At 39.1% G+C, this 14,150-nt stretch overlaps 1 protein-coding gene and 1 long non-coding RNA gene across 12 annotated transcripts in view; one reads left to right on the forward strand and one right to left on the reverse strand.

The window, feature by feature from the left end:
* The window catches only part of LOC110974416 (RING finger protein 17-like), a 77,971-nt gene that overhangs the window by 17,867 nt on the left and 45,954 nt on the right, over positions 1-14,150 (reverse strand). For 8 of the 11 annotated variants that reach the window (XR_015427796.1, XR_015427798.1, XR_015427797.1 and 5 more), the window contains exons 34-35: positions 12,933-13,078; positions 9,009-9,239 (exon numbers count right to left, since the gene is read on the reverse strand). Coding sequence is in view for 2 of the 11 variants with exons in the window: in XM_022226031.2 (XP_022081723.2) it covers positions 9,218-9,239; positions 12,933-13,078 (168 nt within the window). In the remaining 9 variants the exon portion in view is untranslated. Of the gene's footprint in view, positions 1-295; positions 423-7,122; positions 9,240-10,295; positions 10,353-12,932; positions 13,079-14,150 lie in introns of those variants that run through there. The other 3 variants (XR_015427792.1, XM_022226031.2, XM_087146283.1) reach the window with 3 other exon arrangements.
* Positions 11,951-13,130, forward strand: LOC147796539 (uncharacterized). Its single transcript, XR_015427799.1, has 2 exons — positions 11,951-12,138; positions 12,380-13,130. It is a non-coding gene; the product is annotated as an uncharacterized LOC147796539 (long non-coding RNA).

Genomic DNA, 14,150 nt, shown 5'->3' on the forward strand with positions numbered 1-14,150 from the left:
TCACGTGCTTGTTTGCAAGTCACGTGACTTGCCTTGATACTCATGTATATGCACAAGAATTGCAACACTTGTCACAAAGCTCGACAAGAGAATAATTTGTAACTTTAGATCAAATGACTAAAATATTTGCTTCAAGAAGAGTTTTCCTCTGCACTATATTTCATTCTATCTTAAACAGATTCCACCAAAGATCGCCCATGATGAAAGTCATTTATTTTTAGAGCTTGTTCACCGTTTGAATACTTCACTAATTTTATCGATCTTTGTTCAGGAAGTTCGCATTTCATCAACATACCGTCTGACGAGTTTGTGGAGGAAATTCAACACCTGTATCGATTAAGTTGTTCCACTGTTCGATTCTCAGCACGGGTCAAGGAAATAGATGCGATTTCGTGTACGAATGTCCATGTCTCTGTGAATACCTGAATAACCGAATATTTTAAGGGCAATAATGCAACCATTCCCCGGCGAATCTGCAAACGCAATTTGAATAGAAATGAGTATATAATAAGACCGTTCTTACAGTTTTATAATACGTTGTTGTGCAGCAATTACAAATTGTAATGATACAGTTTATGAACGTTTTCAGTAAGGTACAGACCTTGCCTTTAGAAAAAACGAGTTGGCTCTTTCCACCCCAGACTCTTCTTATACCTAAAACTTCAACATGTCATTTCACACTCTGTGTTTATTCTCCTCATAAACATATGCTGTTGATCGCCCACACCTGCTTAAAACTCCCGAGAGCGGCGTCAGGCAAGAGTTTAAGGACAAATTCGGCGTCCTGAGAAGGATTGAAGTCGTTTTGGAATACCTGAAATTTTACCAAAACAATCATTCGATTGCGAACCTCATCTATGCCGGGAATGTGGTTCGACACCATTGACGCCGGTAACATCGTCCAAGATCAACATTAATCACGGATAGACACAGGACACTACGTAGATATGAGCCGTTGAGCTTCGCATTAGGCCTAGAAGCGCGATTGTGTTCCTCTCTAATACTCCATCATAAGGAGAGAGTCATGCACTCAAAGTGGCGATCTTGGTCTTTTACGATTGTCAAAGCACTTGTTATGCAGTATGATCTTGAATCACACTGATCTGGTTTTAACGTGAATCTACATTCTATGGCCAGATACCCAAATGCAGTGAACATAGTATTTCTCTGGCATCACGCGCATTGGCATTCTCACTTTACAGAACACATCGACTTGATCTCATCAAGAGAACCTCTACTGCATACAGTGGCAGTACCGTTCGGTACTGCCAAACGAGATGAACTGCAGGGCAGACATTTTCGCGGGAAAAATCAATGAAGGTGGATTCAAATTTCATCGCCCATGTGGCAGATGTCAAAAGTAATCGGCTCAGGGTTCCGTAAGTCTCGATGATACATTTTTCTTTGGAGTTTCTAACTGACCGTTGCAAACTCATTGAGGCTTTGTTGTTGCATCAATAAACTTTGAGCACCGAGGTTTTACGTTGTGCCATATCCCCCACGGACATATAGGCTACATGACCAGTGAGCTAACGTTTTTACACACACAATCATGCGATTGGCTATGCAAGAAGCCTGATTACTTGGTATCTGATTTATTGCTGCGACGGCGCCGAATGCAAACTAAATTTATGAAAGGAGGCGACTTGTAGGAGTCAGAAAATAGGACTCTGATTTTTCCAAGGGTCATCACTGATTCGGCTGGGAGCTTGGAAATAACCCATCACAGCTAGATTAAATTAAGCTGACACTATTCAGACTTAAGTCGATTCAACTCTGGTTCCTTAAAATAAAATCAAACTCCCGACATGAATTTGGCATGTAACCTGTAAAAACACGGATTTACATTTATTAGCATGCCAAGAGTACCGGGTAGCATGTGAGGTTATTTTCCGCTAGTGCTAGACACAGAGCGAGAATGACCCAAGAAGTTAAGAACAAATCAGGTAAAGATTAGCGACACCGCCAGCGTCGGCTCACACAAATCCATGGTAAACTGATAGTAAACCATGTGTTGAATTTCCTGTCATATCACTGGCATTTAGCAAACAAGAAGTAATATGGCTCTTTGGTAATTGGTCCTTGGAGACGAACAGCTTTTTGCTATGCATTGACATCCCTGGTTGTCAAAAACCTCTAGTTTCGTCCAATCTGATTAATCCCAGTTTGCATATGTTCGGTCTTCTGCTTGGTAAATCGTTCCATTCCAAATCACAATTAAACGGTTACTGTCTTATGAGAGAACCGTACGCCGAAATCTACACTCATCTTAGATTTCACAGATATGGTATCATCTTTAGGGCTGAAATAGTGAGGTACCAGCCTTGATCTAAAAAAAAAATCTGTTAAGTATATTTTTATATTAATCTTGGGTGCTCAAAATTGGATGGCATTATGATTTAATACATGTGCGTGCCTTTATCAAAATCCTACAGCGATCTAAAAGGGTTTTCTGGCAGTCAGTGACAGTAAGAGCCGTTGACATGTGTTTATGTTGTGCTCTAATGAATTTTTAGGCCATAGTGGTTTTCCACATAATATTATGCAAGCAAGACATTTTTGTCTGTAATGACTTATAAACGTTCATCAGTCCAACATGAGTTCAATTTGCGTACAGCCTCTTTTTCGTGTGGGCGTTTAGGGTATGGAGACGGTACAGCCACCATGGCTCATGGGCGTCTGTGTACATATTGCACCCTTTCGGGTTCCTTGTCGATATCGGCTAATTCTTGGATTCCAAAGTGTCTTCTAGCCTAGATTTGGACTTGAGACACTCAGCCATATCCTGCAAGAGTACATGTACGTACTACTTTAATAGTATCATCAGATAAGACAAGAAAAACGCCTAATTCCCATTCTACGTAAAATGTCAGGTTTCCTCCGCGCTGCAGATCAAAGAAATGTTCCCGCTAAATTGACGCAGCACCCTTTTTTGCGCTTGTCTTCGATCACGTAAAGACAGGCGTGTTTGCGCACACCTCGATTTATTTTCTAAAGTGGGGGAGGGAGTAAAAGATGGTAATCAGAGCGAAAAGTCATATGACACGAGTTTCCACATGCCGGGTTATACTTCTCACAGTAGAGAGTAACACCTTACCTATAATTCGTGGCCATGTTTGGGCACCTTACGGGCAGCAAGACCCAGGAAATGTTTTTTTAGTTCAGTTTTCGGAGGGCGGGGCGACTTAAGCCGCCTTTCCATATACGCGTCAACACTTGCGCCAAGCGTACACGTATCAGTCAGAATCGCTCCTGGGGTGATTTTGACGGCCGAACGCATCGCACACTTGTGTAATGTTAATGGGTCATTTTTTTGTTCCGTGAGAGTGAAGCGCAGGAATGCATCCAAAACATGTACATATGGAAAGGCGCCTTTAAACATCATATCCGTCCACTAGGTGCACTTTCATTTACTATCCTTAAAAAGCAGCAAATGTGTATTTCCGTAGGTCAATTCTCTGCATTTATTGGAATTTATTCTAATCAAAGTTTACTGTTAGATGTACTCAGAGTATTTTTCGTGCATTAACGAGAAGTCATCTTGTTGTTCTAGCGGTGAAATACTAGCTCTTTAAGAGTTACTGCCCAGACACTGGAAAATGCAGCGGCGTATCCAGCGGGGAAGGGGTGTCAGGAGCCCCCAGACAGATTGTCCTCCCACCTTTTCCCTTTTGTAATAACACAGGTGAGTATAGGAAAAAATGTATTTATTTATCAAAATTAGCACCAAAATTCTAAGAAAACAACATCATGAAATACAAGCAAGGATGTCAGGATCGTGAGTAAGACTTTCGATTTGTTCTCCCCAACATCATGTTGAGTATGTCCGAAGCCGCAATCGCTTTCGAATTTGCCCCCGACACCAAAAACTGAATACGCTGCTGGAAAAACGGATAAGTCGAATGTCCGTCCGATAAAAGACTACCGTCAATGGATAAGTAGAATGTCCGCCCGATAAAAGACTACCGTCAATGGATAAGTAGAATGTCCGTCCGATAAAAGACTACCGTCAATGGATAAGTCGAATGTCCGTCTGATAAAAGACCACCGTCGATGTACATTATTCGATTCAGCTGAGTCGTTCCCAGAATACATTGCGTGGAAATCACAAACATTTCAAAAGTTGTTTCACTTTTGAATGGATGATTTCAAATCATATCAATTCAAAACATCAAGTCAAATCATTTGTGAAGGTCGCGGAACCACGAAGGTATCATGGAATGAATTTTTCTGCCTCCTTCAGTCGACAGAACGAATACTCCAGACAGTGACCCACTAACACAGAAACGTAATTAAGTGATTCTGAATTAAATATCCGTGATTCAGTATTTATGACAATTTACCCAACTAGTGGTTCACGGGGTTATATACAGTATCAGAGCATCGATGCAATCTTTTCCCACCTGCAACACCCATCTGAAAACTTGTCGGATCAATCCGTAAAAACTTATCTCATTTATCTGACCAAGACAGCCACCCTCTTTGCCTTTGGTATGGCCATTTTTAAGGCCAAACTTATGTCACACTGCCGGTCTCAAATACACTTTACAGGAACGCTTTCACCTTTCCGTTACCTTGGGAACAGATAGCCCTTTGGCTTGCCTTGGAAACAGAAGTTCATCACCTCTGCAGGAAGTGATGAACGAAGTGCATGTTTGGGGGCACATCTCTGACTCCTGAGCTGGTACATTTTGGCAACGTCGTTAAGGAGTACTACAGAGACGAAAATCGATTCATACAATTTAATTTCGTCCATGGAGGTGGAGCTCATTTCGTAGTGCCGTTATCGAGTTTGCACGGGGGAGTTTAGAGTGACATTGGTCTCTCAACCTTTGCACTTTGTATTCGGTGAATTTTTCAGATCAACGAAATTCAGCGACATATTGACACCCCTTTGGTTGGCGACAATAACAAAATTGTCGGTAAAAAAATCACACCAGAAATTATAGACGGCGTAGCGCGGAACACTAGTATTTTCGTTTACAGACGTAAATATGTAGTGTAATTCATGACTCGCGTAAACGTGCGACGAAACACGAACACGCCACAATGTATGCAACGCACTAACAATACGATGCTTTATCGTCGGCCTCGTGGTATATGGGACACAGACGTAATACCTTATTCTGTGTTCCATTCGCCCTCGTGGGATAAGTAATAAAGTTAATGGTGCATTTGATATGAACATTTTGTCGGCAAGCTTTATGCCCAATATCTGTCTGATTTGGAGAACATTTCACTTAATGTGCAGACATGCGTCGACCAACTCGAACGGAAATTACAAGAGCGTGAAAATAATGTTGATAAATGTCAGTGTGGGCGTTACTGATCCGCGACAGTGTTAAATAAACTCACAGTGCCTGAAACCACACTAGTAACATTCCATGGCACAACACTCATTATAACATAAATCAGCGCTTCATGGACATACTATGTAATGTTCCTCATTTCTGTTAATTCGGTTCTTTCAGCTCGAACCAACACTGCAGCACTCTAGCTTCGCATTATCATAATATTTTTCCCCACTAAATAACCTGAATACATGGATACAGGGGAATAGGCCTAATGTATCGAGTATTGGGCCAAGGCCGTCCAGGGAAATTCTGTCAAATTCCATGTCAAACATTTGACTTTTTGTGAGAGCTGGTATTGGATGGTTAGTGGCAGAAGTGGGTCACTGGACGAGAAAATGGTGTTAATGCCAACGACAAAGAGCACCAACTTCAATGACAAGGCTATTTTTCACTGATGCTAATTATGACATATTAAAGGTTTTATGAGGACGCGACGTCATGAGCAGAATCCACTGCACAATAAAGCAAGAACATCAACGAGATCTACTCCCAACAAATTATGTCTCATTAAAACACCTCAACACTGCATGATTAGATCATTATCCCTGGTGTCTCACACGTACCATTAAACCTCACCACGTCAATCCAGACAATCTACGAACTTAAAAGCTGTCTTCACCACTTCAAGGCAGAGCGGACAATCTCCCCGAACTGCCGGGGGGTCGGACAGTCAGAAGTCCCAGCGTTCATTCTGTCAAGCCACGGTGGGATTAATTGGTTTTTAGGATGGCATCGTCCTTGCTTTGCTAGCCCAAACTGCCTCCACATCCTCACCACAAGGCCTTCACTCAATTCTCATCTATAATTAGTTTCTCTTGAAGGCACGGGTTTTCCTTTGAAGATCAGTCATGCCGTTTTGGTGCTGCTCTTACCACAGGACAGGGGAGGCAAGTTAATCTTAAGATTGTTGGGGGGTGTAATGCAAATTTATCGATTGCTTGCCGAGCAGGTGTTTGAAATATGTATGATTTAGGTCCTTCATCACTCATGGGAGAGAGAACTAAAGAGCGAAACTCTTGCAAATTCTTAAACAAGTTTGAGAGTTATGTTTAAGTTTCACAATGCAGTTTAAGAAGATATTACTATAAAATTAATGATCAACTGCGAAATCGGTCTAACAAGTTTACGAGGATGATGACATTTGCTGAACAGGAACCTTGGTGATTGTAAATGAGTAGGGCCTCTGAGCAGAACACACTACGTAACATGACCAAATCAATAGTATTGGTACTGTCTAAACTTTTACTGTCTGGCCCTCCTCTAGGCCGGTAACTACCAAAGTATAGGCCTAGTCATCATCTAAATTCGAAAACTAAACCAGTGCTGTCCCGACCACACCGGCACAGCCCAAGCCAATCTGGCACTATCCACACCAATCCGGCATTGTCCAGAACTGGCTAAATCTTATTCTACACTAATATGAAACATGCATCGATATCCAACGCACTTGCAACAGACTTTTGCCCCCCAAAAAACTTAGAAATATATTTGATGGAAAAAATGATTAACATAAAACACCCAGACTTGCTACGGCCAGCAGATGTTGTTACTAAGTAACATTTTAGACCGTTACTTGATCGAACTCCCAAGCCAATAGACAGAACAATCTACAGGCTTGTCTTACCTCGGAACACTAACAGAGGATATGGTTGCAAGCCTTGGAAAAGCACTCGAGATCACATGTATCCAATTCAAAAACAAAACAAAAAGAGAACAAAAATAAAATAAAACAAAACAAAAAAGAACGGGAAAACTAAAGTAGACAAGATGAGCAGTAAAATATTAATCATTCCGTCCTCAGAAAGTACATATCTATCACGAGGAAACGCGAATATTGGGAAGAACATCACAAATTTTGAAACTGAAAGAGGGTACATTCTGTTAAATTAGAACCAATTACCACGGACATGAAACTAGAATCTCTTGGGCAACTAAAAACCAGGAACACCAATGCTTGCTAGTTGAAGTCCACAGAAAATACCAGAGAAACAAAACAAGACCGAAAATACAAATCAAATAAGTGCACGAGTTGTGTATTCAAACATACGATGTACTGAAACAAAAACTTTGATACATCAATGTGTAACGCAGCGCTGCAGGATAGAACAGTACTTACAACTATCAATGTTTTAGGCTTCAGCCGGAATGGCAAATCTTAACAAATGAACTCAGACTTTTCAAGAAACTGCTTTCCCGTTTTCTGATGGACAAGAAATTTCAGTAATATAATGCGCCGTTCGATGAATAAAAAGCTTATCAAAACAAAAACGTGTAATTTTGTCATTACTGTACCAAATAGTTCCACGGTGTAACGTTGAAAGATACATTTATATTGAAAAAAATTCCTAACGGTTTTGTGTGAACTACTCGTTAAAATTTCGAAAGTTGCAAATCGTTTGCAACATTACAGTGTTTCTTTTAAATCTCAGCAGCTAACACCATCAGATCCGAAATTCAAAAGCAAAGAAGAATTAATTTTTTTTTATTTTTGAATAAACATCTCCAACAATTACTTTGCAAGGTTGAAGGAAAACAGTAATAGTTCACGTACCTCCAGAAACTGAAAGTACTAGCTTGATACAACCTTTATAAAAGTTGTATCTCCCATTGAACAAGCTTTACTGAACAACTTAAACTGTGTCAACTTTTAGCTGGACAATATTTCTGGTTACAAACATCTTTTTGGCACACTGCAGCTTTTTCACACCGAATTACTGGAAATAAATAAACGACCACTAAACACAGAAGAAATATCAGAATATCAAAAGAAACAGTCGGATGTTACCACTATAGTTGTAGTAACCATCCGCAGCTACTTTTTTCTGAGCAGTTATACTTTTGGATTTAATTTTTGCTTTTTGTAGTCAAAATTCCATATTGAGAGGCAGATTCAGCTGTGTTTGATACCACGTCTCAACTTCGACTTGACAAATAAAAACAGGCCCATTTTACGAAACAGTATATTATAGGCACCAGAGAAGTAGAAAAATTATTGAAGGACTCTGAATTCAGGTGAGGAAATGTGAGATTCTGGATTCCTTAAATCTCCACATCAACACGGCTAACAAAGCAGACACAGTGGTCTTTTACTTTAAACCATTCTTTCAAATCGGCGTTTCTTTAAATTTTTACTCAGGTTGAAATGGGAGAAAATCAATAGATTCCTGACTCATTATCAGTGCTTGTGATTACTTTATATTTTGACAAAAATGTTCAAAGCTGGGTTGAAACAAGAAAGAAGAACGATTCTGCAATGTATGCTGAAAGCTAACAAACCAATAAAGCAAATCAAACTAGGGGCAATACGTAACCTTAATGGTATCATGCACACCAGCATTTATTCCCTATGAGGTAAGTTTTCACCTCGCTGGATGACATCAGTAGCATAAGCTACAGTGCTTTGAAGACTGCAGACACCAAATGAGTAAGACTGTTGCTTGCTGATTTAACATAAAACAATTTGAATGATTACACCATCTCATGTAGGAAAAAGATGGAAAAGTTGCATGATTCTGTGGTGAAATTGTGGACAAGGTTTGATTGTTTAAAGTCAAGTGTAATCACTATGTAAGAGTTTTCAACCATTTACCATTTATGGCCTCTGATGATAATTCTCAAGATTGTGCATCAGTCCTATGGCAAGTGAGTGGTTACCTTTGAATCAGGCATCCATAAGCACCAATTTCTCCGTTGGTTTGAACTCCTTGAAGTATTTGGCAGATCAGTCAGTAGAATTAATGGACATCATTTATTAACATCTGTAGGCTGCATGTCTGCAGAGTCATTGTACAAGGCAAACACTAACGACAACAGCATCTGTCACTGAGTTTCAGTGTCCACTTGGCAAGATGGTCAATGTGTCATTACTCGTGAATGTCTGCCTCACTGTAAAAAAAAACAAAAAGGAAAAAAGAATGTAAAAAAAGGAAATACAGCAGAAAAACTTTCATTAGACTTATCATTAAAACTGAAATACCCCTTTCCTGATACAAAGCACTGTAGTTTCATTGTACAATTCACTTAAGATGTGCACTCCATGTTTTTCATCTCAATCAAACATTTTGAATCTTCAAACACTCATGTAAATGACTGTAACATGTGGCACACCAAAAAAGACACTATCATAAAAAGGCAATGCCACAACTAGTGAGAATCTGTGGTTAAAAAACCCCAAACAAAACGAAAATCCAACGAGGAACTCTCCCAAGTTCAAATAGCATGTGCACACATTTATGATGGATGTTAAGAACTCTAATAATTGTCTTATGTATCCATCCATCTAGGGAGGAAAGAATGCAGAATGAGCGACTTCTAAGGGAAATGTTCAAGTGTGATTAACGATCCCCGGTGATTAAATCTACCCCCTCATTCCAAGCAGGCTTTTCCAAGGCAATAATAACATGTAGTTTACATCATAGCCCAAGAAGTCCAAAATGCCCTTCATTTTCGTGTCTTACATTATACAATAAATATACTTTAAAAATAGCCACAAGTGATTGATTCCTGATCCACCATTACCTTGAAATAACAGCTGTTACTATTTTTCATCTTTGCGGTATTTCCTGGCCAAAAACTTCTGACATTTTCATAATTATGTGCAAATGAAAACATTAATAATAATCTTGGTTATAGTGTAAAACCAATGCTTGAAGAATGATGTTGCACACAAGGAAAAAAGCACAGGTGTCTTGAGTCCAGAGGACAAAAATATTTTTAAAAGTGACTCTCCTATTACTTTTCACTGAGAAATAAATCCTCACTCCATCATGTGTATAAATACTGTTTCTAAAATTCTAATACTTACAATTCCTTTTAAGAATCCTAGTCTATGGGGGCAACTTGCTAACTGCTGCCCCCTCTACCTCACTGGAAAAAGTTCAACATTTAATCAAACAGTCAGATTAAGTTCCCAGCAAGCTGTTTGCCTTTAAATTCATCTACTGCTTACCTTTCTACTTCAATACCCCCCTCCCCAATTATCACTCTTCAACTCAAACCCTGGCAAACCAAACAAGACACGAATGCTTTTTGGTCAGATGAGCATCTCTCCCTAAACAGCCCCTTCCAGCCTTTCTGTCACATTTTAGCTCAATTTGTTTCTGGATCCTTAAACCAAAACCACATCGCCAACCCCACAAGAAATTTGCTTCAAACATCCAAAGACTAACAGCATGGCTCACATCATCCTTTCTTTTGTACTCTGTCGGTACTTGTACTCTTTGTCATTCATAAATGTCAACCATCATTTGGACAAAAATTACTTTAAGATGTGTATTTTCCTTTCCCTCACAGATGTGACAATGTGTTCCTTGATCCCTGTATTGGATGTTGGGATTTACTGTAGATGAAATATACATGTACCTCTGGCAAGAAGAGGGAATAAATCAAGATATAAATATCGCAAGAAGCTAAGGCAGCTACAGGATGTACTGTACTGACTACACAGCTGGTTAGCATTGAAGCAAAGCAGAGACAATACTTTGTTTCATTTATTCTTTGCTTCATTTATAAATGAATAAATTATTAATTATTATTATTACACAGCTGGTCAGCATTGAAGCAAAGCAGAGACAATACTTAAATCAAATAAATATGTCAAAAGAAGAAAATATAAACTGAATAAATTTTAATTAAAGTATCTCTACTACAAACCAGACCAAAAAATAAAATTAAACCCTTCTAATTTACATTAAGACTAAATATTACTTTTGAGGTAAAAGTCCCAAAATAGGTTTGAAACACAAATTATGATATAAATATAAAATGACGTTTATAGCAATGACTGTTACTCTGAATTACATCCTGTATTCCGAGGTAACCTCCCCCCCATTAATAGTTAGAGGCTAGGTAGGCAAAGGTAAATCTCCCTTTCAGCTGCTCTGCTCCGCCCCCTTTCCTTACCCTAAAAGGTAATTAGATTTCCAACAGGAAACCGAATGACATTCACAAATCTTGCGTGTCCAGAGCAGCTCCATCAACTTAATGAAACGAGCAACCTGCTGGGCTTTACGGCACCAACAAAATAAGAACAGACCCAACTCAGTTTTAATAACGATAGAGTTTATGCCAAGTGCAATCAAGCTCTCTTGGTAAGGCAGGATCTTACATGGTATCCTATGCTTATCATATCAAGTAGGTCATCTTTCACAATAGCTTTTAATAGTGACAACGGTGAGTGAGTGAGTGGAAATAGAACTCATCATAACCAATTAGTTTCTGCTTCCATGAAGCCATATCGACCGCAGGGTTGGGAAGTTTGGAATATCAATATAGCCTGATCATTATTGGTATCCGAGCACCAACTTGTTGCAGCTGGGTCTTGGATTTCTGAGGGTAAATATGTGCCTTTGCATTTCACAATTCATATACGCAATTTAAAAGTAACCAGCCTAGAAATCCCTGAATACTGTACCATGGCCAGTTGCATACATGCAATGCAATGGGAATAGTAGGCTGGTTCCCAGATTAGCAAATAACAATACAGTAGGCTGTTCAACAAGTCTCCGTATCTATGTAATACACTGGTATCCAAACATACACACTTGTTTTACATACAAAATGTGGATAGTCCTTTGTTCTCCTGAGGTTAAGGTAAATGCTCCTTTTTCTCAAACTCTTTTTCAGAGAGGGGAAAACATTTTACGGACGTGTGCAAGTTCACACAACGCCATTGTACCCTGGATTATGTGGACTTCTTTTGTGCAGAGGTCCACACTAAGTATGACACGCCTGTACAGTGCTGTGCAGCACCATGTACATGTGTAAAAGTGGTTATGAGCACCTGGTAAGTTGAATGTTGTGATCATTTACAGTCTATGTGTAGTACGAATACATAAAGTGAAGCTGTTTGAAGTGCACGCAGTGCACGTTACCAAATTTACAGGTATTTTGGTGTAATCTTATTTAAACACTTTTAGTTTAGTATTTCAGGTATTTCAAATTTTTACCCAAAATCCACCTGTCATGTTTACTATCCATTTGGTAAAATTCTACCCATCATGTTTTATTTGTCCTTTTCCATCCAGAATCACACACTGCCAGGTGACAGGTGGGTGGGTCTTTTAGGACCCTGATAAGAACCTGCATATATGTATGTACATGTATTTAGTTGAATTTGACTGGTTGGGATGGTTGGTAGACTTGTATGGAAAAACAAAAGATAGATTGTATTGATATGAGAATAGTGCAATCATGAACACTGTTACAGTAGGTTGAGAACAACTCTGACATGAATATCTGGCAGTGATTATAACCAAAATACATATTTTCCACAAAACATGCCTTCTCTGCGGGTCTGATGAAATTCCAAACACTACAATTTTATTCTCAAAAAGTTTAGCAGCTAGACAGAAGAGCCATGAAGACCAAGAAAGCAAAGAACTTTCTTGACTTATTTAAAATTTATGACCCACTCATATGTCAAGTACAAATGGTTGAAGCACATGACGACTTTAGTCAGGTAAGAACTTGAAATAAATGTATACACTAGAGAATGAGACATCATGAAATATCCATAGGTAAAGGAATGGAGTTAGAATTCATGATGAATAAATCATGACTTTTCTCCTTGTGAATCACCTTGGGAATGGTTGGTTCAGCTGTGCAAGTCCTGCTTCAATGAGTGCTTGATGAATCGGACATCCAACCTGCCGCAAACTCATCATAGATTGGTTTGCTACCTCATCTGCTTCATACAAGAAAATGCCTGGAACTGGCCTCTCATTCTGAAAGAAAAGAGTAGATGATGTCATTTATTAAACTTCTGTGATAATGACTTCCACGTGTGTACTTGATCATCTTACTCATTCTAGATAAAAAAGCTTAAATAATGAACAAGCATACAAGTACAGGCTGGGTTTCTTTCTACTTGTAACTACATGTATTTAAGGATGCAAATTGAACAATGCCATTGGAATTAACAATAAATTCTAATGAAAAGACAAAATTCAGTCAACATGAATACAACAAATATGTTTCTTGAAATCTACAATTCCAACAACCCTTTGAGCACAACAACCCATAAGGGCATTAAACACACCACAGATGACTCCTAACGGTGTCCTACATGTACATGTAAGTAGGACGGGCAATTTATTATTTCACATTTTACAATCAAGGGCAGGTTTGATCAAGGACCGTAGTTAACCATAATCGGACTAACTCTGATCAAATGTACACTAGTCAGCAGTGGTTGGACTAGACTAGTCAACTATTCCCGACCAGTCTATCAAGGTTGGTCGCATCGTTGGTTGCAATAAACAGTTTTTAACAGCACAGTGCAGAGAGGAACAGTTATAAAAAAAAAGCCGGAAAAAAGTATGTCTCTACTAAACGACAATTTTCACTTTTATTTTTACTATGTTGCCCTTCCTGCTGCCACCTTTTCTCCCCTTTGACCTAATAACCTGACAACGATGGACTAGGGTCGTTCGCACTTCAACTTGCACATGCACATGCGCTAGGTACGTCATGAACCAACCTAGTTAACTAGTGGTCCTTGACTGAACTTGCCCCATGAAAGTCAAATGAAATGAACCAGAAGCACAGTACATGTAACCATGGAGGAAGGAAAAGATTTTCAATCAGAACATCATGATGTACAAGGATGTGTATTTAACCAAATTTGATCTCTTGGATCTGTACAAGCAGTCACCCCAACAGGAAGTCTCTTTCCTCATTTCCATGGCAATATACATGGTCTATGTATATTTTTTCTTTGATTTTTACTATGACATACAGTGTATAACAGGTGCATGGCTCCATCAATTATCTCCAAATTTAAACCGAAGCAATTAA

Source organism: Acanthaster planci, linkage group LG15 (genome assembly GCF_054643075.1).
Source record: "Acanthaster planci isolate LZ-2023a linkage group LG15, COTS_SCS, whole genome shotgun sequence".
NCBI classification, from domain to species: Eukaryota; Metazoa; Echinodermata; class Asteroidea; order Valvatida; family Acanthasteridae; genus Acanthaster; species Acanthaster planci.